The sequence below is a fragment of the Taeniopygia guttata genome, chromosome Z (genome assembly GCF_048771995.1).
Source record: "Taeniopygia guttata chromosome Z, bTaeGut7.mat, whole genome shotgun sequence".
Taxonomy (NCBI): domain Eukaryota; kingdom Metazoa; phylum Chordata; class Aves; order Passeriformes; family Estrildidae; genus Taeniopygia; species Taeniopygia guttata.
Window position 1 is genome coordinate 14130900 of NC_133063.1, and position 16894 is coordinate 14147793.

The following is a 16894-nucleotide window of genomic DNA, read 5'->3' on the forward strand; positions in this document are numbered from 1 at the left end:
GTTTTTAGTTTTAAAGAGGAATCTTAAAGAATAACCCAACAGGCTTACCTTTTTGTTCAGGTGTTTTAAACTTCTGTCAAGGTTTGAAATGTCAGTTCTGCCTTCTCATGATTCAGTTTTGAGAAGTTGTTTAATAGTTGGGTACTGGAGACAAAGCATAAGGTCTTATTCCAAAAAATGGATGTACTGGTAAATATTTGAACCACTGTAAAGACTGAGAGGTCCGTGTTAGCTTATCTGCTTACCGAAACAGTGCCAAACTTATTAAGAACATTGCAGGCCACCCTTATTTTCATCTTTGCAAAAGACAGAAGCAGAACACAAACCGAAATTGCTGTAAAGGGATCTTGTGTTCTGTGATGTTACGTTCATAAACAGCAAAGTTTCAAATCCATTCTACTAATTTTATACCCACAATATTTATAGTAATCATTGCATTTCTTTATTTTGTAATTAATTGTATGTATCAGCCATATGTCAAAATAACTATTAATTAGAACTGTCTAAATAATCTCAGTTACTAGTAAGACTAGTACAGAAAAGCTGTCCTTTTAAAAAGTTGTTCATTTTGGACTGTTAAGCTGCATGGTAAGCTTTATCATTTTCTCTTTGTCAACTAGTGCATGAGGCTTGCTGGTATGAATCCAATTTGCTGGAACTGAATGCATTTAGTCTGTTTATTAGAAGCGTATTCCCATATCCTTCTGATCTCTGAGAGAAGTAATTTATATGATCTAAATAAAATGTAGCAATGCTCTGTGAGATGCTTGGAAGCTGTTCATTTCCTTTCCTCGGCTGCTTTTCTTTCTCATTGCTCTTATTTTATAAAAACATTTTAAAGAGGAGGTGGAATTATAATGCATAATCTTCAGGCAAAAGGTGTGGGTTTCTCTCAGAACCCACAGAAAAAAAAAGGAAAGCCTTCATTTTTGGTCTGAATTTTAATTCAAATACTTTATGATGATATTTTCTCAGCAGGAGGAAGACAAGTATTAAGGTGGTGCTGCAAGCCTCAATTTTTATTGACCAATTACCTCAAGCACAGCAATTTATTGCAGGAGCACAGTCAGTGTTTAAAGTTCACTGGGGTTTCAGTTTCCCCAGCCATAAAAGTAATTTATATCTACGTGAGTACCACTGGTATTTTTTTCCCCTCAGCTTAAGGAAGGAAACCAGGACAAGTACAAGATACCTCCTGCCTGCAGGCACACAGGCTTTGAATAGGCAGATGGGGTGGGGATGAGAATTCAGTTGGAGATGTCCAGGTGAGGCTTGGCTGGTGCTCCCATGGGCAGCGTGGGCTGCCTGGTTGGATACCTCCTGAGTCTGTTACCTGCAGGCTTTAATTGCATGGCACTACTGTCAAAACCATGGCTTTACTGAAAGGAGTGCCTGTGTTTGGTGTGAGTGTGCTTCATCATTTAGTTTAACATAGGGATCAGAGGTGCAGAGGGATTTTGCTTTAGTTTGCGGGGGTGGTGTGTGTGCATTGGTATTTGGAGTGCAACCAAACCTGCCAAAGGTGTCTGCTGTGTGTGTGGGTGCAAGTCAGGCTCCTGCTATTTTGCAAAGTCATCAAACAAGGAACACTTCAGGAAAGAACACTAAAGTGCTGTGGATTATGGGAATGCTGCTGAGCAAAAAGCCTCAATCTTTGTGTGCCTTGTTTGTTTAACACTGGAGAAATAATAATACCTAATTTAATACTTAAAATAAGATTTTTTAAAATCTAAACCATTTAATGTTGTCCCATTGACAAGTAATACTTCAGAGTTTCAGTAGAAATTCATGATGTTTATAAAAGCTTCCAATTTTCTTGCATTTCAGATCGCCTTTATTTTGCAATCCTCTGCCAAAAACCAAAGAATGAGGCTGCAAATGCCCATTATTTCTGCATAGATGATGAACTTGTGTATGAGAAGTAAGTATGAAGTTAGTTTTTTTTTCTTTTATTACAGAAATAAATTAATCAGAACAACAGCAGTGAGGAATTAGTCTCATCAGAGAATTAATTACATGAGTTTGGTCTTCTAAGACTTACATGCCATGATGATTTATAGGCTTTTGAAGGATTTTCTGCTTTCCGATCGGGATTTTATAAAAACATTTCCAAAGCAGAAGCTTTCATTGTACCCATTCTTGTTAGAAGACACAGAAATGTGATACAGCCATATAAATTTAGAAGTGCACATTGTACTGCCAGACTAAAAGGGATGTCTTTGGTTCCTTGTGTATTAAGTGGAACGTCTGAACTTCCTAGAATCAGAGAAGAAAACGGCAAAGTCAGTTCAAGCCTTTATGAGCTGACAATGGATATATTATTTCCCCTGTAGTAAACAGTGTCTGCCTTCTACATGATGTGGAATGTTGCTAATTCTTCAAATACTTTTGATCAAGAGCATGCTTGTTGTTTTTTAATACACTAATGAATCTTTATTCTCTGTGTTCCTTTTTCTCTAGCACAAGTTGCCTTCTTTTAAAGTAAAGCTTATGAGTTCCTCTTAAAATAGAGTTTAAAAACTTTTGTCACAGAGTGATACAGTAGTGAGAAATAGTTCTTAAAGTCTGGGGTATTGGTTTTGAATGATGCTGTGTGGAAAACAAAGGAATTTTAGTCCATGTTTAAGATGACAAAACATTTTCTCCACCAAAACAGTATGTATTTATGTAAGAAAGAATGTTTTTAGAATGAGGTATGTATATCACACGTATATTATTATTCCTTGCTTTGTGCATCTTGGTAAAAAAAGGCATTTACAGGGGTCATACACATTTTTTCTCCTTTCTTCTAACAGTTTCTATGCAGACTTTGGACCACTCAATCTGGCAATGGTCTACAGATATTGCAGCAAGCTAAATAGGAAATTAAAGGTAATGCTTGGGTTTTAATGCAAAAGCCAATTTTACTGGCCTTTTAAAAAACAAAAACAAGTAGGCCAACATTTCTTTTGTTGTTATTGTAATTGTTCAGGTGCTTTCCTGTTTTCCTAATCCAGCTGAATTCTGAATATGAATGCTATATTTTAGTGAGGTAAATTTAGGGAGGAGCAGGATCAGGGTGAAAAACTCACTCAAATATAGGAAATGCACAACTGTGGCAATAACTATCGTTAAGCTTCTAGAAGATCAGTTGCTGAATGAATACAGCCTCTTACATAGGAAAAGCTTTTTTCCTGGAATTCTGTAGTATTGGCAATGTGCCAATATTGTGTGAGCTTGAAGACGTGCTATGTTTTTATTTGAAATTATTTTTGTTTGACTTGGTCTTCTCTTCTGATGCTGACATTCTTCAATAATGAACAGTAGCTCTATTAGTAGCACTAATAGAATCAGCCTGTAGGAGGCTGCTCTGCTTGTACTGCAGATTTTTTGTCTTACAGGAGCTGAGTGATTTTTGGGATTGGGCTCTTGATCAAGCATAGTGTGTTTAAAATGGACTTCTTAAATTAATTAACACAACTTACTACAAGTTAGTTGACCTTTAGTAGATGTTGGACTATAAAACCTGTTTGGCAGATAAAAAAAGCTTGTTTTTGTTAATATCAGTTGTGGTTTGCCTCTTCAAATCTACCTAGATTTTTAAACTGCCACTGAACTGTGAAAAGTGGGAAATATACAGCACATTATAGAATAAAAGGGTTTTTTTTGTTTGTTTTTTTTTTTGTCCCTTGATGTCTGTCACAGATAATAGTTTGCAGAATTCAGACTTGCTTTATTATTCTTTAGGTTGTAGAAGCAATTGACACATATGGGTGTGATGTTGCTGCTCGGTTCTTACTGGGGGGCTTGCAGAATTGTCTCTGGCTAAGCCTGAGATAAACCTGTTTAGTGGTCCAGGATGGGAGGTGGTAAACTCCCACTTGGGTAATTGTGTTCAACAGAGTTGAGATTCTCTGATTTTTGTATAGTGGGTGATCTGAAGCAACACAAGTCTATGTTACAGTTTCTTTCCATGTCTTGTGTCTGATATGTTAGGATTTCTGAGAACATATTTCTGCTACTGATCTGGGGGGTATTTTTGTCTTGAATGCATTGAATCTGGTATCTTGAACAAGTAACATTGCTATTTAAATTAATAAAATGGTATCTTATGATAGCTTAGAAGTTGATCAAATTGTGCAGTTTCAAGTACATCAGAAAGTATTTCAAAGGCCAGTTAGGGGATAACTGCCACCACTCATGTGTGTCCTTTCTATTGAAAATGCCATTCCATCCACATTCTAAGATATATGGAGAAACTGTATGCCAAGCCAAGATGACACAAAAATTAGTTATGATAAAGTCTAGAAATCATTTCAAAATATTTTAATCTAAGCATGGTTCTGATCCTTAGAAACAAATACTAGTGGATTTATCTACATTTGAGTTTAAAAAATTAATGAAAATGTGTAAACTCTGTTTTTAAAATTTTTGCAATTTTAATATGCCTGTGATGCTTTTTTGAATGCCTCTTTCTATTCTCATAAATGGCTATCTGTTACATAAGGCTTGAAGTAAAAAATGCCAACTAAAAATACAAACACATTTAAGAAGACAAAGAAAGTATTTCAGTAATTTCTATCTAAAATTATTTAGTCTGGATACTTGGAAAAATACTGGGAAAACCTAGGTAGGGATGGAATAGTTTTCCAAAGCTTCTGAGGGACTACTCCACAGTATTTTTTGGTTTTCTTAATACAGCTGGATGAAAGGAGGTAAACAAACTCTTACATTCCTTTGGTTTTATAAAAGAAGGTATAAAAGGTCTAAAATGCAAAATCATAATCTTGTTCATTTCTTGATACAGTCATTTTCATTGATAAGGAAGAAAATAATTCATTATACTGGCTTTGATCAGAAAAAGCAAGCAAACGCTGCATTCCTCATAGGCTCCTACGCAGTAAGTATTTAAATTTTTACATCAGCTGCTGACTGTGTTCATTTTTTATACTCAATTTTTAGAACAGCAAGATAAAAACAATTGTTTTCTTTTGAATAGTCATCTGAGTAATGTAATTATAGTAATGAACCACATAATAAGGGAGTTTCTAAGGTCCAGAAGGTATGTGAGCGAAGTTGTATGATTTCAGGTTTTTTCCTTCCTACTGCCATTTCTGTTCTTAAGAAATAAGAGTATCACTGGAAAAAAAATCAGTATTAATATTTTAAATTAGAAAAAAATCATTGCTTCTTGAAATTTTGCCTTTCCCCAGCCACACAACCTCTTTTTTATAATAGAAACACAGTATCTTGCATGAGGTATAATGTATCATTTGCCAGCGGGTGTTTAGATAAACCTTTCCTGCTCCAGCTGCTTCTTCTGTGTCACAAGGTAATCTCTTCAATTAATCTGGGAGAAGCAGTGAGAATGTGTGATGTGTTTAGAGCCTGTATAAAACCTGGGAAGATACAATGTGGCTGGAAAGCTACTAAGCCGAGTCTGTGGCTGCACAGGGGCAAAGAACTGCAATCACAACTGCATTTGGTACACAAAAATGTAGTCAAGAAATAAAATGCTGAATACTTCAGGATGAAAGCTGTGATGCAGCATATTCAAGTTCTGTTTTGACTTGTAACACACCTTGGTTGTAACCATGTCTCTTCATGTTTACTAAGTAATAAAATGAAATAAGAAGCTATGCACTTTTTGATGTTGGAGATTTGAGAGATTGAAGTTCATGTAGCCTTAGCATATTCCTATTTATTGGCTGCAAAGCTACACAGTACTTTCTCGGATGGAGGCAGTCTCCTTGCTGCCTCTCTGCATCATGCAGGATGTCCATTTTCTGTTCGCTGGGGTTTTTCTGTTGTCTATATTCTATAGCACTTCTTACAAATTGAGAACTAAATTTCAAAACTTGTCACTCTTGGTATTTGAATGAGGAATGTTGTAGTCCTGTGCAATCTTAAACCGCATGGAGACTGGAAATACGAGTAACTAAGCTTGTTTGCCATTAAGGGATTATGTTGACAGAACAGCTGCAGCTTTTAGGAAAACTACTCCTTCCTAATTACTTGATCATAATTGAGGTCCAGAGAGTGAGAGGGGCCTAGCTTCAGTTATCAGCCATTATTTAGAAAAAAGTAGGTTTTGTTTTTTCCTACGCTCCTCTAAATATGTGTAGTAGTAGCATTGTGTGGCACAGCAGTTTAAGATTAACTAATTAGGTTAACAGCAGAAGGTTAACTAATGGCAAAACAATCTAATCAGAAAATACTGTGGTTCACTATGCAAAAGTATACAGAAAACCTGAAATAAATATTATTTTTGATCATGTGGGAGCCCTGCCATGTTGCAATAATAATATGCAAGTGAAGGTGAGTGCTTCAACAGTCTTGAATAAAGTTATAAGATTAATATGTATGGCTTATGACAATCCAAAGCACAGTAATTAGAAATGGAGGCTGTTGTACAGATGAGTAGACATTTTTGCTTTAGAGAGCTGCAGTGAAGGAAGGAGAGTTCCAGAGTAAGGAAAGGATGCTCACAGGGATCCATGACATGAGATCATGACTACCTAGCCAATGTATGTGGTAGGGCTAGTTGCAGACACATGGCATATGACCAAAAAAATACGGCAAAACCACCATAGTTGTCAGAGTTTGGAGAGGTGCTTAAGTTACTGTATTGTACACACTGAATATTTTGTCAGTTTCCCTGAAAGCCCTGGGGGAAAGTGAAGCACAGTATGAGTATCAGTCATCTCCTTGCATGTAGGCATGTCTATCTTGCAAATTTGTAAGTCTGAGATAGTGAGTTAGCTCTAGCTAGATGCTGATTTTCTTTCCACTGCAATACATTTTGGCTTTGGTGCCACTTTTTCTTTATAATTGGGTAGAGTTTCTTCCCAGTTTCGTGTAGGAGGGATTCCACTGAAGAAAGATCACAGAAGAAAAACTATGCCCCTGAGGCATTTTTTTTCCTATGGCATGCTTTGATGATCTTTCATGAAGAGGCAAGCTTAATTAGAGAGATCATTGCTCAAATGTTCACACATATTTGTCCCATATTTCTGCTTTCTGAAGGGAGAATTGGATTGTTGTCTGTGGAACAAGCAATGATAGAGGATCTTTTCAGAATGCCTGATAAACGTGTTTCCTGATTGAAAGGAAATATTGATGACTTCTTTATTTAAAACATGTGTAGGCTTAAGTTACCTATCTTACCTTCTTTAGTTTCAGAATGCTTTGCCTTTTGTTGAAGAAAGATCCACCCAGATACTGGTCAAATCTTTTAAGGAGTTTTTCTATAATTTTAGTTAATCAGACTGTGCCATGTTAGTAATACTCTTGAGCTGATTGTCATAATTTATTTTCTGATCTTACAGGGTAAGTTGTAGGTTGATACTATATTTTGTTTTCTCTGGATTGAATATGTTTTCTTACCTGATTCTATTTTTTAAGCGTCATGATAGGTTCCCATTTTAACAGTTTACCTTAGGGTTGAGGAGCTCTGTGGGTAAGCAATGCCTTTCTTTGGGGGTGTTCTGGTTTGTTCAAGGAAGAGCAAAGAAATAGAAAGGGAATGTGGCCTTTGCAGATTTAGTCACAAAAATAGTGCTTGTCTACTTGGGTTGAAAGTTGTTTGATAACTTAAGCACAGTTTTGGCATGCAAGTTGCTCTATAGGTGGACATTGAGTCTGTGTAATTTCTGGTTTTGTTATCTTCTGATTTTTTAAAACACAGTAACATTTAAGCTACCAAACTGCAATGAACTTCATATGACTAGTTCTCCTCTGGGACTTCTATATCCTCATAAAACTTCAACTTCTGAGTATGTCTTTTCAAAGGCTTGTTGACCTCAAATTTATATTCTTAAACATAATATTATAACTTCTGCTTAAAGGAATTGCGATTTATTAGCATGATTTATCATTTGTCATCTTTTGTTCAAATGTATATATGTGTGTATATATCATGTGGGGATATGCTCCGACTACTAAGGCAATTATGAAAGTCTTCATTAACTGTGGTGTGGTAAGGGCAGCTGTTAGTGTTCTTGTTTTTGAGCAAAGTCTGTTCTCAGTCTTTTCTTCACAGCTGATGTGTTTTAATGTTTCCCCCATTCCCTTTCATCTAACTTGTCTTTCTTTCCTCTTCAGTGGAGATAGTTTATGAACTCTCTAGACTACATACTTCTTTCTCCCCCCTCCTGCATCTCCTGCTTCCTTCCAGGTGTACTTTGATGTGACAGCACAGCCTTACTCAAGCTCTTCAGTATTACATGGCCTTAAGAGTGAAGAACTAAGTTTACAAATACATTGTTGTATATGTAGTTTTAGAATAAAATACTAATTTTTTAGAGTAAATCTTAACAATTTAGACTTAATCCCTTTATTGTTCATCTTTCATCTATTTTAATTCTGTATTTATTTTTTTCTACATTTTTGCAGACATAATGGGAATAATATTCTTCTATGCACGTTAACATAAATTTGGCACATTCAGCCACACAAAGGGTAGCCAAAATTCAGTGTGTTTGGGTTGAACATTTACTCTTTATTTGGGTGGAGGGGGAAAAGGGAAAGAAGTGGGGTGGGAGGGGGAAGCTTTGTTCTTCACCTTTTAAAGAAAAATATTTTCCTTGAAAGCTATCTGCACTGTTCAGGCCTTACCACACTACCAAAGCAGCAGTGGTCTTCTGAGTTGATATCTACAGTGGCTTCTCTTGATTTTCACCAGGACTTGGCTGTGGGTGAGGAAAGTCTGCTTCTTCCATCATTGCTCCTTCTATGTTACGAAAGAAAATGTACCCTCTGTGCCCTGTCCACCCAATTCCCAAGCTCCCCCCTCTCCCCTTGGCTACATTAACTTAGTAACAGTGTTTTTTTTCTCAGGCCTGGCACTAATTATGTACTTGGAGGGTGACCCTTCCAGGGTACCGCCCCATGAACTGCTGTAATTCAGGTCACCTTCTCCAGGACTCATCTCTGTACTTTGTCTATTTTCTCATCTTCTTTCTTCAGGGTAAGCAGCGTTTCCTTCATCCATTCTAATCCATAGTATTGGTTTTTTGCCTTTTCAATTTGTTAGTATCCTAGTATCCTTCCTAGTGGTGGGCCTAATGCTGGGTAGAAGCTGGAGGTTGGAGAATTAATTCACACCCACTGGTGAGGTGTTGAACTGCTCTGTTCTTAGTGTGACATTTGCAGAATTATCTCTGGCTAAGCTTGAGATAAACCTATTGAATGATCCAGGCTGGGTGGTGATGAATGGGTTACTGTGGCAGCACGCAAATTTAGGGTGGGTAAACCATGTTTACCCTCAGCTATGTTTTGGTGAGAGGTGCTTGATGAGCAAGTGGCAGAGACAAGATGGACAAAGTACTGACCTTTCATTTAAGAAGTTACCTGGAGTCTTGACTGTCTCTGGGTTTGTGTCCTCTAAAATGCTACCTTCTCTGAGTTGTATTGGGAAATCATTATTAATCTTCACAGTGGCAGCTTTTCCTGCTGTTGCTACTAGGTTCTATTTCAGCATGTTCCTACAAAAACTCTATAGGAGTTTTGTCTCCACAGGAGAAGTGTTGTTCTTTTGGAGGTCCCTCACTCTATAGCCTTAGATTGATTTCTTACTTGGAATAAAATATGATGTGCTCAGTCCAGGGTTTTTATACTTTCCCTCTGCTGTTTAAAAGGTAATTGGAGGTTTCTTGCTTTTGTTTATGATGGACAAAGAGAGTTGCCAGAGACAGGCAGTTATTCACTCTCTGTCGCTTTTATCCACTTAATGACTGTGTTTCTGCCAGTGACGAAATGAGTGGCCACATGCATTTCTTCACTACAACACAAATCCATACAGGAAGCTTTTTGTTCTAATAAACTTCTATTTTAATTTTGCAACATCTAACATTTGTCCTAAGGAAATTGCTAGAAATTTAATCCACTAACTGAGTAGTATATCCAATTGAGGTTTTAATGAAATAAAATATTTAACACTTTAAAGTTATAACAACTGTATGAGCTTGTGTTTGAGTCTGGTCACACACAGCACTTACTTTCATTTTTTCAGAATGGGTGGGTTTAATTATTTTCTATTTTTCAGCAGCAGTTTACAGGCTGTCTTGGATGAGTGACATTTTTGGAACATAGTTGTACCACATAGAATTTGCTTGTTAGCAGTTTAAAATTAATGATCTCATTGTTTTCTGGCTTCTGAGTGAGCATAGTTGGTGAAGTGTACCATTTAGGTTGCAGCCTTAAGCAGATTTTTCAGTTGAGGGTGAACAGGTGGATAAACCTGATGATTGTATTGAGCAGATAATAGATATGAATTTAAAGTGCTGTTTGCAAACTTGAGTTGATATAGTTTCTAACAGTAAAGCTTATTTCAATAGCCTATTTAATTTTCCTGAAAAGGCAACAAGTTATGTCATAGATTATTATTACTAAACATGTTTTGTCTTATAGGCAGCATTACTATTTTACTTGTCAGTGCCATGTATTGAAAGTTAAGATGCCTTTTCTAACCAGAAACTCATTTCCCTTTCCATCAAGGATACTTTGCATCTTATTGTGAATATCATTGCAATGATTATAACTCCAATCTAGGAAATGGCTGCTTGAAAAATAAGGCTGGATTGAGAACACTAATAAATCAGATTAAAACATGGCTTGCTAAAGGCTCTCATTCTCCGGTTGATTTTAAATGCTCATAAATAAAGACTGGGTCACCTAATCCTGGAAACCCTTGTATTTCATTGAGTGAATTTGAAAGCAGCTGTTTGACTGCACATCACTGTTGGCAGGAGGAGTGCTTGAGTGCACCTTTCCCAGTGTTCAGTGCTTGGATGGTTCTTGACCATTCACAGGGGTGCCTGTAGTTCCTTAATTAGAAACAGATGTCCTAAATGAAAAGGATGATTAGAGCTTTGTTAGTGGTTCAACTGCTAATAGCAAATTCCTGGCTATATGTTGAAGTGCAGTAGGATATTTTCTGTATGCATAAAAAAAAGTAAAAAAAGCAAATTTCTAAATTGTCTGTATACAAAGGGTTGCAGATTGTGATAAGAATATATGTTTGACTTGAAGGATATCAATTCCTTACAGTAACAATTTTCCTGAAAGGTACTTAAGTAGAAGATTTTAAAAATATTTTAAGAGTTTTCTGTTTGCATTTGTGTGTGTGTAGATATATATGTATACTCCTATCTGCACTTGAATATGACTGTAGGAAAATTCTAAAAGCTGAACTTATAAGATGCATGCTGCATTTTTGAAAGAAGGCCCTTTTTTAAAATATTTCCCTAACTGCAGGAAAGGGTCCTCTTGGGAAATAATTTAAAAATTCTAATAATCTTTTCTTCATTTGTGTATACACAGAAGGATAAAAATTTTCCCAGAGAGTGAATGCTTCTGTTAACTAACAGCTAATATCTTTGCTTTAAATTTATTTTAATTTTTTTATCTTTTTAGTAATAATTTTTGTTGGTTGCTTTATTGGCACTAACCTAAGAAAACAACTTTATTTGTGAAAGTTTTCATCCTCTTAGAAAGCACAGCAGAAACATAAATTGTAATCAGCATCTGGACAAATGAGTTTCAGCTGTTATATATTTTGATTTCTAGAGTTTGTCTTCTCTCATTTCCTCTCCTTCTCCCAGTACATAACTCATTAATTTGCAAATATATCTTTGTTTTGTTATTCATCAGATCAATATTTCCATTCTCTTCTTTTCTAAAACTTCAGTTCTTCTTGAAAATCCTTCTCTCTTTCAACATTTCTGTCTGCTACAGGTATTTGATCACTACTACTTTCTCTTTCCTTTTATTTGCTTTCTTTGGTCCTTTGTTTAATCACATGATTCCAATGAAATAGTTCATCTTTAAGGCTTCCTTGGCCTCCTCCAGGTCAGAAACAGTATTATACTCAATTTTATATAGATATAGATGTGTCAGAAATATTTTTTGAACTGAATCTTTCCTTAAACGCTAACTGCTGCATTTCGGTTCACTTCATGGAACAGTTTAGGAGCAGTCCCAACAGATAATGGATATTCAGTCTACAAGCCATGACTAAACCCAGGTGTTAAGTTTAAAAGCTGCTGGAAGTATATAGTAAAGATGTCAGATCTTCAATGCTAGCTCTCTGCCTACTGATGGAATTCTTTTGGTGCAGACCATTTCCTAATGCAGATGTGTGGCCTCTGCTGCCTTGACATCTGTTGCTTCTCTGAGCTTTGTTGCTTCAACCTTACCTGTTACCATATATGGAATTTGGTTCACCCCAACCTAAAAGCAGAACCCACCCATGTTCAACCTTCATCCAGCCTTGGCTACATCCAGGATTTCTAGCTGTGTACTCCCTTAACATGTGAGAGAAACTGATCATGTCTCCACTTTGACTATCACAGCTTCTTGTGTTACTGCCAAATACTTTCCTTGTGAAGTAATTATCTGTTTGTGGTCTCTCCCACTATGTGTGAGTGTCATTCTTCCCTTTCAAAGCACTCTATACTGTTGCACTCATCCATCTATTCTCGTACTAACCTAATTTTTTTGCAAGTACCGAGTACACCATCTGACCATTTCATCAACTGCTGTCTCTGCAGCTGTTCACCTGTTGTGTCTTTTGTGTGTGTGGTAGTGTCACAGATGAGCGTAGCAGGATTTCTCTTTGTTTCAGAATATGTTTCCTTCTTCAGTAAATATGCTGTATTTTGTTTCAGTTGAACAATACAAGTTGTACTTTTGCTTTCCAAGATCAGATTGGATTTTTTAAATGTCTGTGTAAGGAGGAAGTGCTCTTATGTAGCTGTGTTAAGAAAAGTCCATACACGTGTACATGTTTGTTAGAAAGGTGTTTCTAGCAATTTCACTGGTAATGTAATTTCAGAAGCAGGATCTGTGCTTGAGAGCTAACATGATAGAGCTAACTAACTTATTTTAATACAACCCAGTGAAATGGGAAAAAATTCTCTCTTGTAGCTGTTACACTTGTAAACAAATGCTTCTGCATTCAGTCTTGTTTCCTTTAATAAGCTGGTAGCTCAGAAAGGCTAAGGATTTCTCTCATACCTCAGCTGAGCTTTTATATGTGTTTACAAATCACATAGTATTAGTTGCATTTCTGTTTGCCTGTGGTACAATTAGTACTCTGTATACTACAGAGTGTGATAGCGCTTAAGTCCAGTTGGACGTCAGGAGGAATTTCTTCACATGAAGGGTGAAGAATTGATTAAACATTATAATGGGCTGCTCAGGGAGATGGTGGATGAGATGTTTAAGGAAAGCCTGGATGTGGCACACAGTGCCATCTTCTAGTTGACATGGGTCATTTTTGGGCAAAGGTTGGACTAAGAATGATCTTGGAGATCTTTTCCAGCCTAATTGATTCTGTAATCCTGTTTTTTTCCAGGTGACTCATTTCTGGCTACAAACTCTGTCTAATTACTATCTGGTTTTTAATTCCATTCTTTATCTCAGGTTTGTAAGTTTTTCAGGGACAGGGCTTTCTTCCTGATAAACAAGAAGTGTTTGATGTGTACGGTTGCTAGCAATATGTGTTCACTGTCCTGCAAGATGCAAATTAAGACTGTAGTAAAACACGCAATCTGAAATTTCTTGGACGATAACCTTTACATCCGAATCAGGCAATGAATGCCTGCAGAATATAAAGTGAATTTTGCCATTGGAGGCTAAGCAATTCAATGATACTTGGGGAGGATTTTGAAGTATCTTTTCTATTTTGAGTGTATACTTGCAAATATGAATGCAGAAGTCACTTATCTCTCCCCAGTGAAAACACACACACACAAAACATGCAGTTTTCATCACTTACTTATGTCTCAAGAAAGATTTATTTTTCTGTTTTCTTCTGCCAATTTCAAAGGAAGAATACTCTGAAAATACTTTACACACTAATTGAATCAGGAAAATCAAAGGGGTCACCTATTGGTCATGTCTGTTTTAGCTGTCTGTTTAGGTTGTGTTTCAAGCTGGGTTTGTTTGTTGGGATTTTTTTTGCAACATCTGTTCTAACTCTTGTTTTTTGTGTATGTGTGTGTGGAGAGAGGATGTTTAAGGTATGTTAAGTCATTTGTTTAAACTGGCTTTGTAGAAGCATCAAAGAAATTTGAAAGGCAATGCCAACTTTTTAAAGAAAAAAAACATGCCTAGATTTTTGGAAGATGTTTAATTAATACTCACAAGGATTCTTATTTTCAAATATCTCTAAGGGAAAAGGTCATTAATATAAAAGAAATAAATAATTTTACTGAACCTTAATGAAAAAACCTACAATTTTCTGGAGAGTGTTAAAGCAATTTCAAAGAAAAAGTATTAACTTGAAATTACTGAATATTGACCTGAATGACAGCTTGTTATTAACAGTTGTTACCTCCTGGCCATGCTGGGGATGGTGTTTAATGGTATTGGAAGAAGAGATATGCAAAACAGAGCAGTTTTAGGCATTCTTTAAGGAGACCTTAGTGTAAAAGGCTATCCAAGAGGGATCAGACATTTTGTGATGGAAGACCATATGGATATTTCTTGTAAGTTGGTCCTTTGTGAATTCTTTTCTGAGTGTTTTTCACAGTAGAAAGTTCAATTCATTCTGTTCTTAGTATTTTGCTTCAGAAGCCACAGATTTCCTTTTTTTTTTCTCTTTAATTTTTGTTTTCTCTTGGTTTATGGCATCTGGATTTAGTTACTGGATATTGCCCCAGCAGGGCAAAAGAGGAAGTACAGAATTTGGATTAATGCAAATGTTCTGATGTAGGAAGATCAAAACATACATAAATAACTGTTTTAGTCTTGTCTGTTCTGTGTACCGACAGTTTGTGTGCCAGATGATTCATAGCTTTACTGACATCTCTGCAGATTTTTATGTTTTCATGTATATCTTAAAAGCTTAATTTAAAAAAATCTACAAACTGGTCAAGCAGAGTTGTAGTAGAAATGTAAGAATCCAGATGAACAGGAGCCTTTTCACTGTAGCCTATAGCTGAACAGCTCCTGCACAAATCTATGAAGATTGTTTTAAAATATATATTTCTTTAGGTTGAAAAGATTTATATTGTTTATGTTAGTTTTATTGTTGCACACTTGCAAACATTTGTTCTTGATGCCACTCTTTTCCAGCAATTTTGCACTCTGTGTTATTAATTATGCTTTCTGTAGTAAACAAATGACTTGACATTATTGAAGTCTATCTTAAAATAATCCTTTTCCTTTTCTGTCTTTTTCCAAAAATAGATAATATATCTGAAAGAATCCCCAGAAGATGTGTACAGGCTTATATTGTCAGGAAGTGTTTCATATCTTCCTTTCAGGTAAATAACAAGTTGATAGACCTTTATGTACTTTGATATTTTGTAGAAGAATGTAACATTTTTCATTACTAATTTCTGCTGGTATTTCTGGGGTTTTCTGGGGTTTTATTCTATTTTGTTTTGGTTTTGTGTTTTGGAGTGGGTTTTTGTTTGGGTTTTTTTAATTCGTTTTTGTTTTTGTTTTGGGGGTTTTTTTTGGATTGTTTTTTATTGGTTGGGTTTTTTTTTTTTTTGGCGTTGAAGTTTTCACTTGGGGCACACTCACTGTCTTAACTTTAGGTACTCAGTGAATCAGAGGTGTTACCAGTTGGTACTGAAGTGTCTCAGAAGGTGAAGGAGCCCCACTGTTTGTATCCATTCATTGTGCTTTTTTATCTACATTGCTTCTCACTTGGCAGTCTGATTTTGTGCCAGTAGCTGATCGCTACACATATCAAAATATCTGCCATTCACCACAGAGGGCTTGCAATACTTAGTAGCATTCTTTATGCACAAGACAGTATTTGCAGATTGCTGCACATCTTTGACAAGTGGGAAGTAGTCATCAGCACATTCCAGGAAGCTTCTGCATTACCTCTGCCCTTCTATGCTATCCCTCCAGCACATATCAGAGTGGTTGCACTTCCCTGTGAGGACCATGGCCTAAGAATGTGAGGCTGCTTCTATCTGACTGTAGAAGGCTTTATCCATTGTTCCTTCTCAGCAGCTGGTCTAAGAGACACATGCTACTGCAATGTCACCTTTATGTGTCCTTTCTTTTACTTGAGTAACATTCTATTATTTCTGTTTCCTCCCAATTTCTTCCCCTTTTCACACTGATTCATAAGGAAGGAAATGATAGAAAAAATTACTAGAGACAGCTACCCAGGTTCTTCAAAAGTTCTTCTTCCTCTCAGTTGAAAATTGAGCATGAAAAGTTTTCTACTTCTTAGAAATATTAGCTGATAAGGGTTGCATGGTCTCAAGGTGTTCTGCCAAGATATAATGTTCTGTGGTGTAGATTCAGTTTAATTTATTTATTTACTTCACTAGAGTATTCCATTAGAATTCCTAATCTGTGGTGCTTATGAAATTTGATGATGGTCACATACTAAGAACATGCAATTCCTAGATCAACAGAATTAAAAAACTTGTGATTGAAAGAAGCTCTTTTAATGAAACTAGCTTCTCCTCTTGTATAAGCATGAACTATTTATGCTTCTTAAGGAAAATATTTTAATGTATTTACTAAAATGTTTATCCTAACAGTCCATGTCAGAAATTGAACATTTCATCTTTACAAAAACTGTAGCTGGAGTGATCTTATTGTTGTATCTGTTACAAGACTAACAACATAAGTTATATTAAGATTCAATGTATGGGAAATTAAGTAATCATTTGAAATAATTATTTCTGTTTAATAATCATTACCTTGACGTAATTTTTAAAAGGTGTTTTAGAGAAGTATCCTCAATTGCATTCACTTGGATTAAAATACAATAATTATGTTTTGGTCATCGTATCTTATAGGGATGCTTCCTTTGGTACTTGCAGCTTTCATTTGACATTACTGGACTGTTTTCATGCAATAAACAAGGTCAGTAAACTAATATTTTTCACATTTCAAAAAAAGTAGCTAACAGTTACCCATCAGAAGAAGAAGG

The 16894-nt window shown here is 36.0% G+C and overlaps 1 protein-coding gene across 7 annotated transcripts in view; it reads left to right on the forward strand.

The window, feature by feature from the left end:
• The window catches only part of CDC14B (cell division cycle 14B), a 40007-nt gene that overhangs the window by 2163 nt on the left and 20950 nt on the right, over nt 1–16894 (forward strand). For all 7 annotated transcript variants that reach the window (XR_003957240.4, XR_003957238.4, XR_003957239.4 and 4 more), the window contains exons 2-6: nt 1828–1921; nt 2796–2871; nt 4787–4879; nt 15175–15251; nt 16761–16827. Coding sequence is in view for 4 of the 7 variants with exons in the window: in XM_030259038.4 (XP_030114898.2) it covers nt 1828–1921; nt 2796–2871; nt 4787–4879; nt 15175–15251; nt 16761–16827 (407 nt within the window). In the remaining 3 variants the exon portion in view is untranslated. The remainder of the gene's footprint in view (nt 1–1827; nt 1922–2795; nt 2872–4786; nt 4880–15174; nt 15252–16760; nt 16828–16894) is intronic.